Here is a 21,765-nt window from a genome sequence, read left to right as displayed (position 1 = left end):
TGAGCTGCAGCGCGGTGGCCAAGACCACACAGCGGTTTAACAGGACAGGTTCCACTCAGAACATCCCTCGCCATGGTCGACCAAAGAAGTTGAGTGCACATGTTCAGCCAGAGGTTGGCTTTGGAAAATAGACGTATGAGTGCTGCCAGCATTGCTGCAGAGGTTGAAGGGGTGGGGGGTCAGCCTGTCAGTGCTCAGACCATACGCCACACACTGCATCAAATTGGTCTGCATGGCTGTCGTCCCAGAAGGAAGTCTCTTCTGAACATGATGCACAAGAAAGCCCGCAAACAGTCTGCTGAAGACAGGCAGTCTAAGGACATGGATTACTGGAACAATGTCTGGAACCATGTCCTGTGTATTGATGAGACCAAGATAAACTTATTTGGTTCAGATGGTGTCAAGCGTGTGTGGCGGCAACCAGGTGAGGAGTACAAAGACAAGTGTGTCTTGCCTACAGTCAAGCATTGTGGTGGGAGTATGAATGGTCTGGGGCTGCATGAGTGATGCCAGCACTGGGAAGCTACAGTTCATTGAGGGAACCATGAATGCCAACATGTACTGTGACATACTGAAGCAGAGCATGATCCCCTCCCTTCGGAAACTGGGCCGCAGGGCAGTATTCCAACATGATAACGACCCCAAACACACCGCTGAGACGACCACTGCCTTGCTAAAGCTGAGGGTAAAGGTGATGGACTGGCCAAGCATGTCTCCAGACCTAAACCCTATTGAGCATCTGTGGGGCATCCTTAAAACGAGTTGAAGAGGATTCCAGTGGCAACCTGTGAAGCTCTGGTGAACTCAATGCCAAAGAGGGTTAAGGCAGTGCTGGAAAATAATGGCGGCCACAATTTGGACATTTTCACTTAGAGGTGTACTCACTTCTGTTGCCAGCAGTTTAGACATTAATGGCTGTGTGTTATTTTGAGGGGACAGTAAATTTACACTGTTACACAAGCTGTACACTAACTACTTTACATTGTATCAAAGTGTCATTTCTTCATTGTTGTCCCATGAAAAGATATAATGAAATATTTGAAGAAATGTGAGGGGTGTACTCACTTTTGTGAGATACTGTATGTCAGTAAGCTGGATTCCCTTTCATCATACAGCACATTCACACGTCAGTTAACTACTCTGTGTCAAACAAAGACGCACAAAGACGCAGCCCATCACATTTTCCAAGTTTAATAGTTAAAGAATGAAAAAAACACCGAAATGTTTTTGTCGTCACATACAGACCATGATTTGGCACAAATCCCCCACAATCCACTCCAATAAGCGAAGTCACAGAGGCACTTTCATCATGAGCAGGCCAACAGTGAGGAGCCATCCGTACAGACCGGGGACTTCAGCGACAATCTCAGCCTCCCAGAAACCTCAACTAAAGCTAGGAAAAGCATCTAAGACCAGAAAGGAGTCCTGATCTAGGGGAGTGTCTTGAGTGCGGGGGGGGGGGGGTGGGGGGGGGTTGTCTGGCGATTCAGCTGAGATAGACAGGATTGACTTTCCTCTGTGGGACTCAGCATGGACAGTCCACAATCATGTTTTATTGTTTTCTTTTATTTAGACAAACCCAAATAAAAGGCACATAAAACATTGCGCATATGTTTCCATAATTATTCTCAATGGACATACATTTAAAAAAAATGTAGGAATGTTTTACCTTTCTGCTAATCAGAAAGCCTAGCCTTCGTATATACAAAAATTACCATTGTTAATGTTCTAATACAAAAAGATTTATAAAAGGTTTTTTTTCTTGCATGTGTCATAACTAACATGTCCTCTGAACTAAATGGTTTGTACAAAGATATACATTCATTTGCCTTCACATCTGCCAAATTCATCATACAAACTTCACAGAAAAGAAAGAAAAAAAAGTTACCAAATGATTTTGCCCAAATAAATGGTTTGTTTTTCACATTAGGTTGGAGTCAAATTAAAAAATTAAACCACATGGTTTGATATCACCAATACATTTATAGGACCTCAAATAAAGATGTGAATTCATAATTCAAGGTTGTTCCTGAAGTAGAATAACTTCACAATCATTGGGTGTAAAATAATAATAAAAAAAAAAAAGCTAATCACAACATGGTTTTGGCTTTCAGACCTGTGGGGCCCTTGGCCGTCTGAACTGATGAAGGCTTCTTTCACAAAACGATTCCACCACACAGCACATCTAGAGGAGGAAGCATCGACGCGTGGAAAAGTCTTGCAAAGTATTTCAGGCACACTTTGTTTACGGCCACTGGAGAAGGACAACTGACACCACACACTTCCTTTCATCCTAATTTTTTTTTTTAGTGTTTTGTTTTCATAAAAAGTCACTAGCCTTCTAATAACGGTTGTTGAACTCAAACCTACACTGGACAAGGTCAGTCATCCACATGCAACATTGGAAAAGAAAAAAAAAAAAGATGGGAAATGGGAATGGGAATCATTTGATAATGCCGTTCCACATTAGAGCATTTCCTTTGGTGGACAGTGTTGGCATGCATACAATGAACGTATTGGGCCAAACATCTGGGCAGCCAAAATGCAGATGTTGCCAGGTGAACTGTAAAACAAACACCAATCATTGTCTCATTCCACCTTATTGAAATGCACCTCTAAGTACCACTCTTCTGTAGTGTGCACAACCTAGTTTGCTGCAAGTGCTTCAGAGTTCCTGCACTGAAAGAAAAGGCCCTTAACTAGAAAAAGGCTTCACATCTACAAACTAATTCACTTGTGTTCCCCAAGATACACACAGCCAGGGAACTGTGGGACAGTATACAAGGCCTGGTGCAGGAACTGCTGAGGCTGCGATCACAAAAGAGACTTTGTTCAGTCACGGTCCACAGGTTTGGTCGTGACCTGGCGAGTTCTGTAAACCTGTTCAATGCAGCCACAGCGCAGTACTCCAAGGAGGACTCTAGGTGGAGCTGTTGGAAGATTTGATTCACGTTTTGCTGCAGTTTTTCTCCCTGTCCATTAAAGCTGCAGTAGGTAACTTTTATAAAAATATTTCTTGTCATATTCACTGAAACCTTCACTACATCCTGACAGTAGTACATGAGACAGATAATCTGTGAAAAAAAGCAGGTTCCTCTGGCTCCTCCTAGTGCTCCTAATGGTATTTGCAAGAATCCACTGGGACTGAACGAAAACAACCAATCAGAGGCGAGAACGATAGTTGATAATTTTGTCTCATTCCCAGACTGTGAAATACCACTGTGAGTCAGCTTCAAGCCATCAACCCAAAATGCAGTGCAGACATCTGTGTACTGCCAATTTGTTGTGACCGTGTGCACTGTCTGCACGGTCGCAGTCCTTTAGGCCTTTTCTACCAACTGGGAACCGACTCCGTTCTGCTTCAAGCATGTAGTTTTGAACAGTGTGGGGCACTCTGACCAAAAATAAATTGGTTCAGAACCTGAAAGGTTATTCCCAGCTGGAACCAAAAAATATCAGGTTTTCCTTGGAATTCAAAGTGCGCCCATCATATTCTACAGGTCGTTGCGCATTGTGGAGTGCCCTCTGTTGATGATGCATGTGATTACTATTGTTGAAACTTTGACTCATATGCTAGATAACACCAAGGTCCCAAAAACTTGAACAAAACTAACTTGGTGGAAAAGGGGCCTATGGGGAACACATCCTCCAAGTGGAAGGTATACACAGAAGTACAATACCCACACAGCAAGAGGTGTAGCACTGCACCGGTCATTGGGAGTGCGTGATTACAAGTTGTGTTGTTGCTTAGCAACATGAATAATGTTACTCCCACTCTCTGACATCTTGCTTTTTCAGGTACACCTGAGCTTTGAGCAGGACACTGAAGCCTCCTTTGTGACCACAGCCTCAATTTTCCAGTAAAGATAAACTGTCAGGATTTAAAAAAAAAAACAACAATAATAAAATAACTAAAAACACTCTGAGCTATGCAAGTGAGATCTACAGAGAAAATTCATCTGTAAAAGGATAAGGCTGGAGTTACTATCTAAAATAATAATAATAATAATAATAATAATAATAATAATAATAATAATCATCATCATCATCATCAACGTCTCAGGTATGATGGTTAATTACAGCCTCATATTACTAACACTGCCTTAAAACTGTTTTCCAAAACCAATACAAAGGTTGAACTGTTTTTGGTATGGTACGGTAATGGCAGCATAAGCTATATCCAGCCTTAGTTACAGGTGACAGTCGTTTGTTTTTTGCCTTTTTATGGGATTCATTGATAATAAATAGAGACTGACACCAGCCTTATCCTTTACTCTCTGCTCGTTTCCCTGTCCTCTCCAGGATGGACGGCCACATCAGTGGTGATAGAGTTCTTGCATTGCTAGCCTGTGGTATGTAGAGAGGATCCCTCTCCCACAGGTAAAAGGCAATAAAATAGTGTTTCATATTTACAAAGAAATGGTCAGTGTGTAAATTGTTGAACATGGTGTTAAGACTATTCTCAGTAACCTTCCTGAGTTTGACTGACAGTGATGGGATCCTATACCTGCTAAAGTAAACAATCTAACCAACTGAACATAGCACAAAAGCGAACTTTGGGACCGCTTTTGTAGTACAGAGCCTAATGAGCCACTGGGTGGCTCTCTTGACCTCTACAATTAAAGTCCTCAGTAATCAAAATTTAAAATCATTTGACCTTTGATAATACTGCCATTTTAAGGGCAAAACCTAGGGGACATGCTTTCAGTACGACACATTTCCTCTTTGCTGTACCTTCAACTGTCATGTCCTGATATAAATACATACAAAAATTCCCAAACAGATGTCACATAAACTTGTGTAGAGTATTACGAGTGACTGGTTTCCAGCTGTTTTAAAATACAGACATAGGGGGACTGGTTGATCTTAACAGCCTCTGAACCATCACTGAAATCCACAAAATCAATCCCCCTCCCCCAAAATGGAAGCTTTGTTTGTTTATAATTAAACTTTAAAATACATAAACTATCAAATACTGATAAGTCCACTAAAAAGAACAATAGAAAAAAAGTACATGACAACATTTGCCTTAACTGGAAGCATTTAAGAACAACTCCAGCAATACACGTCCATTTAAGGAGTTGTTAAACAATGCCTAAGGTATAGTAAGGTATAACGCATCACCATGTTTGAAGTCAGACCTACACAGTCCTTCAGTGGCTAAATAGAAATGAAAGACTTTGGAAAAGGGCTCTAAGAGGGTTTGCATCAGCGCAGTGTATAATGTGTTAACTGCCAACACTGCCTCAACGATCTGTCAGAGTAAAACAAACTACTCAAGTTTGAACAGGGGGTAAGCAAGGGATAAATGCAAACAATATGGGTGAACATGCAGCAGCTGATATTGTAGTAACTGCCCAATAATATGAAACCATCTTACAGTGGAAGAAAACACTCGTTTGAAAGTGTAATGAAACCTTTTGAATGTGATGAACTTACACTAATGCAAGCAATTTAACATTAATATACAAATGATCACGTATTAAAATGATGCAAAACGTTGACTTATTATAGCAATAATATGAATGGGAAATTTCAATGTAACTGGGTAAACCCCAGTATGTGTTGGCTCACACCACACCACAGCTCCAGAGGTGGTAGTACGGTGATGAGGGGTGGGTGGCTGCAGGGGCAAATTTCATTACTGTGTTTTAAAAGGAGAATTTAGTGTCCCATGAAGGTCTAAATGCTGTTTAAAAGGTTTTCCCCTTACATGTTAAAATATAGCATTCAGGGGGAAACACTATACTTAGAAAATCTTTGGCATAAAATGGTCATTATTTACATACACAACGTCTGCACAGAACGTCCTCCCCACCTGAAGGCATGGGGTCACATTAGCATGTGAAATAAGTTATTTGAAGTATTCTGCGGCCTGTGACATCATTCAAGTAGTCAAAAGGTAAGAAATATGAGTTTATCAGAGCGCCCTTGACCTTGGAGACAGTAGTTTGACTAAATAATCTTCAGGACCACTTGCAAGCTTTCAACTGTAGATCATGGTCTTGATCAGTAGATGGAGGCCAATAAAGACCATATGATCAGCTGTTATGCCTGGAGTTCTGGAGGTCACACTGTAACAACTGTGTAACCCCCATCCTCTGATGAAGACTGTGAAATGCAGTTGATAGCTAAAGGAGAAATGAATAAATGACACCTAGACATCAGATTATCTGTTCATATCTGAGATCAACTTGGCCCTCAGAAACTCAACTAATAGGTAAAGAGCTGTGAGCAGTACGACAGATTAACTCTGAGAAGGTGAGTAACACCATAGACTGGGGCTGGGCGGTATGTCATTGGTCAGAATTGATGCCATATGGTTTACAATGAGGTATCTCTCACTCCTGCTCTATCAGGACAGTGAGGGCAATATTGTAAATCCATGAACAGGACTGCTTTATGGTGATTGAGTTTATGGCATCAATGTGTTAAGTACCTTGATCTGTAATATAATTAATTCACTGGGTTAGCCAAAAACAGAAACTTCCATCTGGAATCAATAAAACTTTTCTCTATTCAATTTCTAGAATTTCCTATATTACAATATCTAAAATATATATATATAAAAAAAACACTAACTATGATAGAATAAACCGTTGATTTGACGGATTCTCCTGTGAAGTGCATATGCTATGTAGGCCAATACTCTTCAATGAATGACTGTAGAGCTGATAGTTGATGACTAATAAACTGATTTGCCAACAGTTTTCACTGTATTGAGAGATTCTTTAAGAACTGTCAGATTTTATTTACAATTAATCAAGAAACGTATAGATTAATTGATAATGAAAGTAATCATTAGCTGCACCCCTAACATGACTGTAAGCCCAAGAGTGATTAAGGATATCTGAAACGTTTGGTTCTATAAATAGAAATAAAATTCAGAATTGACAAATTATGCTGTAATCACTGGTTACTATCTGTGGTTGTATTACATTAGTTATCACCTTTTCAAGTTTAATACACTAGCAACCCATTTAGAGGGCCTTTTACTAAGATTTGACAGGCTCATCCATTATTAGGCAGTTAAAACATGACCGGCTCTTACATGGGCTAAAAGGGCTCTACCAGGGAGGGGAGGAAGGCAGAACTTGGGATAGAAAAGGCATGCTCTCCATGGGCCTCATGGCAATGTTGAGCGGCCCTGTGATATTCATGGGCATGGGAGTGGTGATAGCCACCGGGTGGGCAATATTCATGTGTGCCGTTGTAGGGATGTTGACGGAGGCCAAGTTCACGGGGCCGGTGATGGTGACTGGGTGCTGCAGGTTGACCGGTGACGTGATGTTGACCGTGCTGGTGGCGATGTTCATCTGAGCGGCGATGGTGACGGGATTGCTGGCGTTGCCGCCACGGTTTACAGTCGAGGTGATGGCTGCTGAGTTGGTGACTGGCGTCGTACTGGCCGAGTTGTTGTGCACGTTGTTGGCATCTGTGGGTCATTTTTTTGTTTTTTTTGTTAAAAAAAAAAAAAAAAAAGACACAAGAGTAAATTTAGGGCTGGTCAACCTCATAGAAATATACTACCCCTCCAAAACAGGGAAAGCCAACAGCCCTCTATGCTCCATGGCTGTTTAGCTGGGTCACTGAAAATGTCAATACATCATTAATACATTATGTCAACTGTGGTAATATTGTTGAAGAAACCTACCTTTGTGAGAGTTGTCAATTAGGACTTGGAAGGAGTTATTTAAAATCTCTCCTACCGTCAACTCACCTGAGGGGTAAATTCAAAAAGCAGGATCAATAGACTAACCAGCTAACTGTCCATTTGTTTTCATTCAAAACTTTCATTTGAAACAGTGACACATTATGTAGGACATCTTAAGCTCTTTATGTCTAAAGCTGGATGCACACTACACTGCAGGACTGATGTGAGGAATGAGTTCAGGTCCGGCACATCACAGGGTCATTATCGGCTCGTCTCAGCCATGCTGTGATATGGTTGGATGGCTGCTGGGTAATTTATAACCCCCATCTCCACCGGGTCATCCCAATTTTTATCAAACATGTTTGCTGTTATAATTGGTAGTTCTGAAGAGTACAAGTTGGTTTATCAATCAGATCAAAGTAGAGACAGAAATGAGGTAATACAAGATAGATAAGTAGTGTGCATCTAGCTTCAGTGTTATGGTCCAGTTTGTGGTTCATTTAAATGATCTACTGATCCTGCTTCATGAAATTTAACCTTACATTAGCAAGAACTCTATATCTTCAAAACAGAATAACCTTAATAACACCAGTCCTCAGAGACAAGAAATGCTTCTGAACTTGAGTTACACGGTACGTGAAGAAAAACTGGCCACTTGTGTTATCTTGTGTCAGAGGTTATAATTGAGTGTTTAGGGGTTTCTGCTACTAGCTACTGGATTACCTTTTCGTGGCCCTGAGTGGTTCCACTGCCAGTCACTTATGCCTATTCAGAAATACAGACACATATTGGGTTACAAGAGCACAGGGCAGCAGTGCCATCATGTGGGAGTCAGCTTCAACAGTTCGCATGGTCAAGTTGTGTGCATGTGGCATGGGAATGGGCTGTTTAAATATTAAACATTTTATGACGGGTTCACGGTTTCTAATGGGATCAGGGGAAAAAAGCTTTTCTTTGATAGCGGTCACTATAAGTAAGGTCAAAACAACATACAATTTAGTAAAGAATGTTATACAGCAGTCGTGAAGAAATTCTAACTGATAAACTTGTTTCTGTCTTAAGCTGATCATTATTTCAAGTGGGGAGGTTGCTTCAGTCACCTCAAAAAGGATGTTTTCCCAAACAAACAGGCACCAACATTAATTAGTTTATCTTAGCATTGTTGATGACATTTAATTCATCTCCCTCTTTAAGGAGTACTCAAGTGATTTAGTAAGGTACTTCCATAAAATCAGATTTAAAAAACAAGTGGTAACAATAATCAAAGTAGCAGAGACAGAGACATCCCGACTTGTAGTCCTCAGAATGGGGGGTTATCTGAACAGAAATGCACATAAGAAATCTAGCAAAGATGAGGTAAATATTGCCTAATGTCTTTAACCACGTACAGCAGAGCAATATTTTATAAATGAACAGTGAATCAAATGACTCCTGTTTATGATGAAGGGTTGCCAACACTGTCAGTAGCAATGATACCCCACCATGGGGTTCTACATAGCCTCATTCAGCTCATTATAGTAGACCTGCTGTTTTGAAAGCAAGCATGGACGGTTAATCCCACCAGATGGTGAAATTTAACAAGCAACTAATGAAGAAATTCAAATATTTAGTAGATTACACCAGGTATTCAGGTTCATTATTGAGAGTGTGTTTTGAAATATGTGTGATCCTGTGGTCAAAACACACTTTTTTTAGTGATGTTGTAATTTAAACTGTTTGTTAAATGTCTTTAATTGCAACTATTTCTGTCAGATGAGCTGCAGGCTCACAGGAGCCACAGACTGAGATCAGAAAGACTAACTATTCCCAAGTTAAAGTCTCTCTCTCTCTCTCTCTCTCTCTCTCTCTCTCTCTCTCTCTCTCTCTCTCTCTCTCTCTCTCTCTCTCTCTCTCTCTCTCTCTCTCTCTCTCTCTCTCTCTCTCTCTCTCTCTCTCTCTCTCTCTCTCTCTCTCTCTCTCTCTCTCTCTCTCTCTCTCAATGTCCAATCCTAGTAAATGTTTTGACTCGCAGGACAACTTTATACTCTCAAAGCATTCGAAACACATTGAAACTGACACATTCACATGACCAACATTTGCAATGAATACAAGGTATGTTATGAGGAACAAGTGACAGTACATCATGTGTTTAAGATGAGACAAAAATTTACTGAAAATGCTCACTAGCTAATAGCTTGCAGCATGTGTATCAGCTTAAGTAGAGTTAATAAGGCAGCATTCAGGCCTGTGTGACAGCAGTAATTATAGTTGTATTTTTGAAGTTTACATATCTGTCTCACTTCTTAATAAACACATTTACAAAAGCTAGTGGTTAGTGTTTGAAAAATAAAAATTATGTACTTCCATGCCCTTAACATGTTTGTGAGATGCTTGCTTTTCTTTTAAAAAAAAAAAAGAGTGCATACTACTAAGCCTGAGCCTGTATGATTACTATCATTGTTGTATAGTCTGGCTCAGGTCAAACCCTTTGTCAGTGTCATAGTAGGGTTCGTCATGTCTTTACCACCTGGCGGGAAAAATGGACAGGACACTGCTGGGAAGTAGCAGGGTTTCGTTTCAGGGATAATAAATTACATGGTATTGGATCAGTACACAGACACGCATACTCTCCGATACCCAATACTGCATTTTAGGCAGTATTGGAGGAATTTCCGATACTGGTATTGGTATCGGAACAACTGTACTGTAGTTCCACTCTACAAACTGCCAACACACTCATTCTTTTTCCAAGATAAAAGATCAAAAACATATTACAACTTAAAAGCTTATGATAACACAACCTTCAGTTAGGGTCATGGCTGGAGGAACAACTGACTTCTCCCAGATCAGTATCACAACATAATGTATCCAATATGTTAATGGAATGTGTGTTGCTGGAGTGTTGTTAATCACAAACTTGGCTATTGTTTAGGTGTTAAGCTGAAAAAGTGAGCAAAGTAGTGAGGAGCTGTAAAGAGAAGTAAAAGGAGACATGTGGCCTACCTTTATTGTTACAAGGGTTGCTGAAGCTGGCCTGGCCATGCGTCTTGAGGTGACTTGTGATGTAGGCAGCACTTAGCATTTTGCCACAGATGTTGCAGGTCACTTTGCCTTCATGCCTAATCATGTGGGAGCGCAGACGGTCTTTGGTAGCAAAGGCGGAGGTACAGGCCTGGGACAGAAAACCAGTTAATATAGTTTTTTTAGTCCCCTCTAAACACCTGAGGAACCTGATCTTACATCAACAAAAAAGACAAATGGAAACTCCTTTCTTGAAAAACTATTATATATATTAATACTAACAATTTATTCATGTTTTCTGATACAAACAAAAGCACACATAGGCTTTACCAAAATGTGCACATAGGTAGGCAATACTTTTCAAGCTCATGCTGCCTCTTCAAATTCTGTCAATTTCTTGAGTGATCAGAAATGTATGTTCTGCTACATATGCTGTACAGATTTGTCCACTAAAGGACATTAACATTGTTGATTTAAAACATGGAGAACTCATTCATGAAGCTGGCAAGTGCAATTAAACTACACTGCAACTGTTAATACATACCAATGGCTGTCTAAGTAGTAGCTACTGGGTGGCAGCTAATGTTGTCAAATCTGATATTGGCCTTCAATATCAATGGTGTTGATCATCACATATAAATAAAGGCACAGGTCATGACTCTTACCGTTACTTGGCACTTAAATGGTCTCTCTGAGGAATGGACATGCTTAACATGACAGCTTAGGTGATCAGGTCTGCAGGGTGAGATGAAGACAAGAAAATGCAAATCCTTCAGCAACATCATTTCATTCACATATAAAATACATATCGCAGTCAGGATGTTGACCACATCAGAGTTAATAGCACTTTGTCCACCACACAGATCGGGGTGGTCTTACATTCCCCAATTGTAAACCAGTTAATATAGTTAACTTCGTAGCCACAAAAACATTTTGTCAACTAAAATGCACGTCATGTTACTTCCTGACCTGCCGCCTTTTCCTCTATATTTTGCCAAAGTTCAAGAGCGGTGACTACTGGTCTTGAGTCTCCCTAGCTAGGCTAGGTCTTGATTGGCTTGATCTGCGACAATAAATTAGCATTCGAAGGATTAATGGCATTATAATTAGAAAGAAAAGCATTATAAGGCTCAGATTTTGTTTTTTTGGCCAACAAATGGCTCTTTTGACAGTAAAGGTTGCTGATCCCTGACAGATGGTAGGAGCAGTGTACTACCATAGTTGGTAATGTACTGTATTCTTAGGTCATTGATTCCCAAACTGAGGGTTGCAAGGCCTTTGTGATTTTAAGGGGTCTAAGAAAACTTCCAAAAATATATACAAAGTAGGCCTATATCTCAGAATTCCATTCATTCCTGAATTCATTCCATTCAAAACTAAATTAAATTGTTGTTTATAGGATGTTATTTATACTATCAATTCAACAGAACAACGAGAAGTAAACACTGAAAGTCAAAAAAAAGGAACTCATTACTGTATACTAATATGTATTAAAAACAATACATAACAGAATTGTTTAAAAAGGTTCCTAAAAATATCAAGAACTCATCTCTGATCAACAATTACAGGAGATAATTCATTCAATAACTTTACATAAGGTTCACATCCTAAACATTACACAGACACACTACACTTTGCTACACTCAGACTTTGACTCTGTCTTTCATTAACTAGTCTAGTGCAGTTTACAAATCAGGCAGCAGCTCCTTGTTTTCATCCAGCACTGGTTGGTTAATATGACAAGCATTGGTGGCAGATCTATCAGTGACACTAATCAACGGGAATTCTGTGAGTAGTTTGTTAACAGGAAAGAAATAAACTTGTCTGACTGGTTAAAGCGCTCTCTGCATGCCAGTGTCTGTACAGAGCCAAAGATCTTTTGTAAGGGATGAACCTTCACTCTATAACACCACCATACAACCGCAAATGTACTTGCATGCTCCAGTTAATAATTTAAGCTTAAAAATTTGAGTATCTGGATTATAATTTTTTAAAATAAAAAATAAGGTAACTAAACCAGCAGGCAACAGCCACTATTTGAATGTGTCAAATACATTTTCAGTGAGCATTTAGATAAATAAGAATTGCATCGTACTCAGGATATATGTCATTTTTTATCATATTTATCATGAAAGAAACAACATCTATCATGGTAAATAGTAGGCTTTTTAAAAGAAAAATATACTGTTTTAAAGTGTAACAACTGTGTTTCCATGTCCCATTGAAAAGGTTCAGAAAGGATGTCCTCCACATACCTGGAGAAGCCCTTCCCACAGACAGAGCAGATGTAAGGCTTGTGAACTCCACCGTCATGGGAGCGGACATGGTATGTCATGCGATCCTTCCTCTTGAACCTCTGCTGGCAGATGGGACACTCGAACGGCTTCTCGTCAGAGTGCGACAGCTTGTGGCGGTTGAGGTGGTACACATCTCTGAAGGCCTTACCGCACATGTCGCAGCCGTGATTCTTTTTCACTGGTTTGGGGGGCTTTTTGGGGATACTCTGCTGCTGTTGGTGCTGCATTGGGGTCATGATGCTAGTGCCTGTGGAGGTTGACGTGGTGGCTGTAGTCAGGATACCAGCTACAGTAGTAATGTATGAAGGATTTCCGCTATTCTCACGTGGTACAGTGGATATGAGCGGCACCATGGTGGGGGCTGTTTGTGTCTTCTTAGGCCGCGAAACCATCTTAATGCCAGTGTGGCAAGACTCATGCCGCCGCAGGTGGTAGCTGTCTCGGAAGGCCTTGTTGCAGTAGCCACAGATGAAGGGTGTCTTTGATTTAGGCTCCTTTTTCACCACAGCTAATGGAGGCCCTCCACCACCTCCCCCGCCAGTCCCACTAGCAACATTGTCTTTAAGAAGTTCTGCAGCACTGACAGGGGGTTTCTGGTCCAAGGGAATGGGCAGCACCGGTTTCTGATCAGGTGGCTCTGTTCCAGAACTGAGCAAAGGCAAGAGGCTGTTCCCGGCTACTTGGTGCTGGTGATGCAGAGCCTCATTGGCCTGCTGTAATGAGAAAGACAGAGCCATATAAAAGATGTTAATACACATCCTTACAACACATATGTAGTGAATGACCAATAAAAATGTTTCTGTGTTTCTTCACCAAGTAAAATACTGGCCATTAGTGTCCTCCATTTTCGAAATAAAAAACATAACATTGCTAGCTTAGTTTACTAACAGGTCAATAGGGCACACCTTATGTTAAGCTGATAGTGGAACACCCCCTGCTGGAACACAAGGCAAAGTACTTCAAACAGTCTGCTGCACTTATAAACTGTACATTTTGAATAAAATCGACAGTCCAAGGAAGCATGTGGCAACATTTCTGAAGGACTGGATGAAAAACCGTGTCCTATGTCTTCTATATTTAAAAATAAAAAAATAAAAATAAAAAAGACACTATGTTTCATTATGGTAGGGTTTGTTGAGGTCAATTCATGGATTGGATTGCATTAGATTATAGGTGTACCTAATAAACCAGTAATTGTGTACATCATACAAACATTCTAAAGACATACATTAGCAGTTTCTAAATGTTAAACGCAACAAACACATTCTGCCCCCTTACAGGAAATGAATCTGTATGTGACAGTAACCGAAGATTTAACTGATAGGTTCATCATCAGTTCAGCATCAGATTCAGTATACACGGACCCTTCTAAAACTAGGGCTGCACAATTAATCTAATTATTATGTTTTTGATAACATAAGGTAAAATGTGTGACAAACAGCATTACAATGAAGTACTGTAGTGATGCAGAGATGCCCTGGCCTACAAATTGTGATGATTTTTACATTTTTTTCAGTGAAAATTAACTTTGTTGTAAAAAAAGATAACCCCCACACTAATTGTGAATCATATCGCAATAGCTGTCAAAATAATATATGTATTATGTATAATAATATGTGGTTTTTCCATATCGTGCAGCTCTATCTAAAACAACGCGCAACTAAATTTGTTTGGGAAAGGAAGGAGGAGCAGGTGTTCTGCAGAGCCATACATAAAATTACAATGTGACACATCTGAAAGTCTACAGCGCAAATAACAAAAATGATAGAGACAATAAAGGACTGAAAAATGTGCCGCTCAAATAAATAAAGCTATGACAGGCACAGAAAATGTAAACCAACAGCAGTAAACTGTGTATGGAGGACATCTTAAGTCTGCAGCTGCTGGCAGGCATTGTCCGATTGGTCATGGCAGAACCCCAATGGGATAGGACGAACAGAAGGTGGGGGCTTGTATGAATATTTTGGCTGGGGGGGGGGTTATTCACATTGTAACCGGCAACTTTACAACAGGTCAGCCTGGAGACGTGGTGTTTGAGACAGCCTTGTTCTTTTCTGTAATCACTATTGGGTAGGGTTAAAGACCTGACCCATGGCTTTTCAGGTTCAGCCAAGCATCCCAACCCGGTCAGCCAGGAGGGGGGATGTGGTCTGAGGGGACCAGGACTCCAAGTGCTCCTTTTTTTCCCCACTGTGTTCTTTTATGGACGACAGAAATCCAAGCACTGATGCACTTATGGGAGGGGGGTGGGGGTGAGGGGCTTGTTCAGCTGCCGGCCACGTCCCTACTTAGTAAAGGCGGCCACGCTATGTGTTTTAGCGTGGTAGAGAGGGGAGCTGGGGGCCGTCACAGGTTGTCGACTTGCTTTTATATCTGCCACACTGTAGCAGAGCTCAGACAAGAATCATTATCGCAATTAGCATTTCTCCTAGCATATGTGTATGTCGAAGACAGCCGAATGCTCTCGCTTTCTCAGCAAGAACAGGGAGAGCGGCCTGCTGTTCTATCATGCTGCTCTGATGATTTTGATACAAATCTGTTGTGAAGGGTGAGGTCCCTTCCAAGATAAATAGTACTGAAAAAGAGTTAGGAGCATGGAAATTAACAAGAAATGGTACATATAAAACTAATCCAGTCATTGTTTTGTTTTTTTCACTGCAAGGCGGGGTATGGAGTCCCATTTGATAGAATGTTATGTCCACAGAGCGATGCCGTAATATACTGCCTTTCATTTGTTTCTATACAAACCTTGCATGTGACTAAAAAACAAGATTTCATTTGCATAAAATTTCAGAGAGATTTTTTTCTGCTTCTTTCAGGAATATCACTTAGCTATTGTAAGATGTTTGTTATAAATATAATAAGGGCACAAAAAAGAAATCAACACAACTTAACAGAAAAATACCTTGTTAATTACAATATAGCCAGTAGTTCAAATATAAACAGCAACATTTGTGGGGCAGTCCCCAGAGTACCATAGCCTGACAGCAACTCCAAACCCCATCACAACAACGCTGGAGAACAATAACAAGTGAAGTTCATTAGAATGCTGCCTCATTAGATGCTTCATCACATGAGGTGAACCAAGTGGACCCTAAATAATAAGCCTCCTAAATGACACGGTGAGGAAATTTTCCCACCACTTTATAAACTCATGACAACAACGTTACCGATTACTCCGGACATTTTACATTTGAAGATATTCATCAGTGAAACACGGTGCGGAGCAGAGCAGTCACAGGTGAAGTGAACCAACGCTAACTTACTTTGAGCTCATTAATTTGGTTGCCTCACTCTTGTGCGCTGGAAGGTGTGTGTGTGGATTAAAGGTGTTACCTCCAGATGCTGCCACCTACATCAGACAAAGTTCACAAATTGCCTCATTAATGTTACAGGATTCTTATTAGCATGAGCAGGGTTCCCAGGGCACTTAAGTGGGTCTGAATGGGTATACTCAATTTTTACTTGCCCATATGAAACTCTTTTTATTTATTGGCCCTGTCTAATCGTTATGGCATTTTCTGGAAACTTAACATGTCTTTTCAAAATTTCGCCTTGCCATCAAACTTGTGTCAAGTCTGGGTTTCGCCCACATCCTTAAACACCGCCCAACTAAACGCTATGAGCACTTCAACTCATAAACATTTTGAAATGGTAAATGGATTGTACTTATATAGCGCCTTTCTAGTCTTTCAACCACTCAATGCGCTGTACACTACATGCCACATTCACCCCATTCACACACAAATTCATACACTGATGGCAGTGGCTGCCATGCAAGGTGCTGACTGCTCACCAGAACAGAAACTAAGCATTCATACGCAGTGATACTCCAATATCTATGCCTGAGCACTGTGCAACAGCGGTAATACCAACTACTGCGGCAAGCCTAACTTCATTACCGTCGCCTTGTCTACTACATACCAACTCCAGGTATTCTGGTCTGACATTAAACCATTCTGTGACAAATACTTAGCGCTGCACTTCTTTAGCAGTGGAGCAAAGTAGCAGCCTACAAATACGGTAAGCCTTGCTATATAAGCATGACAAATACCACGGCAACTGAGGCTTCATGAAATCAACCACTGAGTGTCGACAGGCTTTGAACCTGTGTGTTTCATTCACCAGATTGACAGTCTGAAGAGTTAAATCATAACATTTTAATTGCAGGTAGTTTAAAAAATGTTTAATGAGTTATAATCTGCTTTAAAAGTCCTATTCTTATTTTTTAACAGACAATGATGGGAACTGGCCATGGAGGGAAAAGAAACTCTCCTGTTGAAGCTGCAGAAGGTAATTTTTTTTGTCATATTTGCTGAAACCTTCACTATATCCTTCAGTAGTACATGAGACAGATAATCTGTGAAAAAAAAAATCAGGTTCCTCTGGCTCCTCCTAGTGCTCCTAATGGTATTTGCAAGAATCCACCACGCCTGAACGAAAACAACAACATTATCATTCCCAGGGCCCCAAAGCATCTGTATTTGACACCCTGGGAATGAGACTCAACATCTTCAAGCCTCCGACCCAAAGCGGCTTTATATCTTTCTCGGCTCTGATTGGTTGTTTCCACCCAGGCCCGGTGGATTATTGCGCAGGAGCACTAGGCGGAGTCAGACTAAAATGATTTTTTCACCGATTATCTGTCTCATGTACTGCTGTCAGGATATAGTGAAGGTTTCAGGGAATATGACAAAAAGTTTTGCAAAGTTACCTACTGCAGCTTTAAATGAGAATAAACAAGAGGCAATCAGGTTAATAAAACATTTGTTGACTTAATTTAATCTTGCTGTCACATTTGTGCATTACAACTAAATGTAAACAAAAGTATAATGCATGGAATTTAAAGGTTTAACAAAGAAAGTTCCAAAAATTGTGATACAGCCAAACCCGAAAAATTGAGAAAAATAAATTCTCAAAATTGGGCATGAAAGTAGGGCTGCATGATATGGTGAAAAAAATTAATGTGATTATTTTGACAGATATTGTGATACTCTTCACATTCTTGCATAACAAATTTCATTTTCATTGAAATCAAAATGATGATGTGACATTTTTGGGAGTCTGTACCAACAAACATGTTCTCTTACATCTGGAGAACAAGATTAGTAGGTAAGGCTATCTCTAAAGCTCTACAGTACTTCATTATTATCAGAATCAGAAATACTTGATTCATTTTACCAAATAGCAGCTTATGCAATTTGGACATTGCACTTAGCCATATTGTGATTTTGATCATATTTTCTACTAATTGTCCAACCCTATGTGAATGGGCATCAAAATTTGGCATTTGAACAATTAAGCTCCTGGCAAACTGTTCAGTGTTTCTTAAAATCAATGAAAAATCCTTTTCAGCCTTACTTAATAGTAATTATGTCAATAGTTTATAAAACCATTTCTGAAACCTGGTGTCAGGACCTGCTAAAGCTGTAAGACTGTACAAAGCAACTTGAGGAGAAAGTCCCAGAGAGCACCGCAGTACGATACATCCAGTCTGTGAATATAGGCTGGACATTACATTTTGTACAGTTACTGATTAAATGTGGCCATTTTAATTAATACAGTAAATGCTGGAACAATCTTGTACCACAGTGTGCAGTGTTTCTAACAGCAGCAATGAAACACTGAAAAATCTGATTTCACAACTCTGACTGCTAGCCAGCTGATGAGGCTCATGGGGACTGTAGTATTTAGTGTCCATTGACGCATAAAACTGATGGATTTATCAGGAACAAAACTGAAAAAGATATATATATATATATATATATATATATATATATATGTATAACCAATGGACATAATACAACCCAATGATATCAAGAATTGGCTTGGGTTTCTGTGTTAATATTCATGTAACAAAAAATGCAAAAAGAATTTAAAAAGGGAGGAATAACTGGATATATCCACTTCTCCAATTTACAGCCATCTCTCTTTACTCATCTCTACTTTCAGGGAGTAGGTAAACTATTCTTACCATTAAGATTTTTAACCCTTCCAGGAAACTGCAACCTAATTGTTACATACTGGAATCATATTATATTCTGTAGTAGCAAAATCATGTTGGAATATAAAATACTGGAGACCCTTAGTTGGTAATACAACAACAGATACTGTAACAAGTTATACTCTCCTGTCAAAAAGCAGAGAAACACAGTTTGTACTTACTGCAGATCGTTCTCCACAGTATGGTAAAAACATCATATTGTTATTAATTTGACAGATGTATATATGATTTGCAACTGGTATAAGAATGATAATTTTTGCCTCAAAAACGCCTTAAAACCATGTGACATTTTCATGGTTCTTAAACAAAACAAACTTATTTTCTTAAATCTGGAGAACAAGATTTGTAGGTCAGGGTATCTCTGCAGCACTACAGTACATTATAATGCTGATTGTCACATATTTCACTTTTATCAAAGAAATTGCCGCGTCTGCGATTTGCATATTGTAATTCGATTAATTGTAACTGCAGTCATAAATAGCTACTGTATCTCCGGAGCAGGACTTCATTCAACCAAAACTTCATTCACACAAGGAGCAATTAAAGACTGATTTGCTGACAAATTATGGAGGGTTTTTAATAAACTCTGCATATGGTTTACGGAATTAACTACTTGGCACCCCTTTATTTTCATGAAATCTCCGCTCCTGCACTACCTGCATCACTCATGGTGATGCAGGGCCATAAGTGGAACACTGACCTTAACGTAAGTTACTTGATGTAAAGGATGTGTGACAAACTAACGAGTACCTTCCTAATATTTTAAACAGTTCTTAAAACAACTTGCACACACTATATTGTGTTTCCTAAAACAATAGGCCACGTTAACGTTACACTTTCAACTTTACATGGTGGCTGGCGTGTACAAGTTTAGTGTCCGGCCAATGGTGACTGGAGGTTTTCGTACACTTGTTTGCGATCTATGGTTTCAGATTTGCACAAAAAAAAAGGAAAGGTTGGAGTCTTAAATGCGGTTTAATCTCTGCTGTCCGCGTGCTATGTAGCCTTCAATTTACACTGTTAGCGTTAGCTAACCTCTTGATAACCGACGGCTGTCTGCTGTAAGCCTACCAAAAGCTAAACAGCTGCCCTGCTTAATCAACACAGTCTGGAACACACAATAACTCGCTGTCCACACTGCCAACTATAGTTATCTGTATTGCAGCGAGAATTACTGTAGTACTGGCGAGGAAAGTACCCAGGTTAGCTAACCCGTTATCCAATTAGCTTAGCTTTACCTACATGCAACAGCAATAGCTCGACCTACTAGCCAATTTGCTAGCGCGCGCGCATCAACAGCAGTGGCAACAGAAATGTCCCTCGCGGTGATTTTGTACAAATTAAGACAAAGCTCGCGCTCTGGTTTCACACACACATCAGATCATTTAACCAACACAACCGAGGCCCCACAGGGTCTCTGTAGAGCACACACAGCCGGAGGTCTGGGGTCCGATAAAGCTGGTTAGCAGTTTGCTAAAGCTACCCACACAGCCGAACTAGCTAGCAGGCTAACACCTTTGTTTTGCTTAGCTAACTCTAATTCATTTCAGAAAGTGATAGAAGAATATTTGGCTAACAACATTTACCCCATTTCGAACGCGTTTGTGCAGTTTCTCAGACTACTGCTGTACTGTGCCACTTACTTGGAATAAAAACGTACTCCAGCTCGGTTCCATTGCAACACTTGGCAACACAAGCTAAAATCTGCAGGAAACCTACAAGGAATCTACAACAAAGCAGCTAAACATGGCAGCTACAACTTCCTGTAACCCCCAGGGCTGAACCAAGGCCAGTGGACTTTTTTTAGGACGTCTGGACTACAAGAAATATTCAGATATTACAACCCCTCCAAAGAGACACTGCTGTCGGACAAAAATGAAATGTATCACTATATAAACGAAAAGCTATTCCCATACAGACATATATACAGTATAATGAGCAACGGAAGCATGTTTTCATAAAAATAACAATATTGGCAGAAAAACAACACTATAATGATCTGATTTTGTATTAAACCTTAGTACTCAGGTGATCAAATCTGTTTTAAGAATTACTTAAAAATATGGAACATTCTTTACATTTCGTGGATTATGAGTGGAAATTCAACAAATATAGGTTTCATTTAAAAAGGTGCAAGTGACTGGATGTATAGAAGTAAAGGTAAATATAGGTTTCATGTTTGTTTATGAAACATTGTGAAGTTTAAATATTTTTTAATAAAAAACTAGTGCGAGGATAAAATGTTTTATTTAATTTTTCATGTACATTTATCATTGCACAGTTCCATTTTCTTGGGCTGCAACTTAATGTTATTTCCATTATTGATTATTCTGGTTTTTACTTTGTCGATTACGGTAATCAGTTTGTTCATAAAAGGTCAGGAGATTATGAAACATTTCCGTAAGTCAAAGGTGATATCGTCACATGTCCTGTTTTGGCCGACCAACAATCCCAAATATATCTTCATGTAGAACATCAGATTCTTACAATTTAGAAGCAAATAACGTATAATTTCTTTCACTATTTAGGCAAAAATGCCAAATTGATTGTAAATACAGTTGCCAATGATTTTTTTTGTTGATTGACAGTTGTCTTTAACTATGTGTTTGTCCACAAAGTTAACTCTGAGACAGCAAGGACTGGAAGAGGGGAGGGGGGATTTATATCATTTTATTTTTGCATTGAGGACAGACAGTTTAATGCACTGTAAATGCAGGCTACAAGTGTATGAGTGGGGAAGTGTCAGTTAATCATTTTGGGAAATATGCTGATTCAGTTTCTTTCCAAGAAATGAAAAGATGGATATGAAT

General features: G+C 39.8%; 3 protein-coding genes across 5 annotated transcripts in view; 2 read left to right on the top strand and 1 right to left on the bottom strand.

Moving 5' to 3' along the window:
- The window catches only part of LOC127362358 (gap junction delta-2 protein-like), a 678,509-nt gene that overhangs the window by 417,231 nt on the left and 239,513 nt on the right, over positions 1-21,765 (top strand). Inside the window, exon 1 of the mRNA XM_051398008.1 lies at positions 19,042-19,661. The gene's annotated coding sequence lies outside the window, so the exon portion shown is untranslated. Of the gene's footprint in view, positions 19,662-21,765 lie in introns of the transcript that reaches the window.
- The window catches only part of LOC127362369 (uncharacterized), a 384,160-nt gene that overhangs the window by 327,708 nt on the left and 34,687 nt on the right, over positions 1-21,765 (top strand). The gene's annotated exons all lie outside the window — the stretch shown is intronic.
- Positions 1,176-20,720, bottom strand: LOC127362343 (vascular endothelial zinc finger 1). 3 transcript variants are annotated; one of them, XM_051397959.1, is made up of 7 exons: positions 20,599-20,720; positions 12,910-13,664; positions 11,320-11,389; positions 10,637-10,805; positions 8,378-8,419; positions 7,655-7,720; positions 1,176-7,435 (listed from the first exon to the last, which is right to left on the bottom strand). In XM_051397959.1, exons 1-7 carry the CDS (start codon positions 20,629-20,631, stop codon positions 7,068-7,070), a joined length of 1,503 nt encoding a protein of 500 aa, XP_051253919.1. In that variant the 5' UTR covers positions 20,632-20,720; the 3' UTR covers positions 1,176-7,067. The 3 variants fall into 3 exon arrangements, with proteins under 3 accessions (XP_051253919.1, XP_051253920.1, XP_051253921.1); XM_051397960.1 differs by lacking the exon at positions 7,655-7,720; XM_051397961.1 differs by lacking the exons at positions 7,655-7,720; positions 8,378-8,419.

This window comes from Dicentrarchus labrax, unplaced genomic scaffold (assembly GCF_905237075.1).
Source record: "Dicentrarchus labrax unplaced genomic scaffold, dlabrax2021, whole genome shotgun sequence".
Lineage (NCBI taxonomy): Eukaryota > Metazoa > Chordata > Actinopteri > Moronidae > Dicentrarchus > Dicentrarchus labrax.
The sequence above is the reverse complement of the archived record's forward strand: the minus strand, read 5'-3'. Positions and strand labels throughout refer to the sequence as shown.

Bases quoted from the DNA above. Each gene is read 5' to 3' on its own strand.
- LOC127362343 (XM_051397959.1), bottom strand. From the start codon at position 20,631: ATGGAACCGAGCTGGAGTACGTTTTTATTCCAA. The intron at 13,665-20,598 runs GTAAGTGGCACA...TTCTCATTACAG, and splicing joins GGAGTACGTTTTTATTCCAA to CAGGCCAATGAGGCTCTGCA. The intron at 7,721-8,377 runs GTAATCCAGTAG...TTTACCCCTCAG, and splicing joins CCACTCAGGGCCACGAAAAG to GTGAGTTGACGGTAGGAGAG.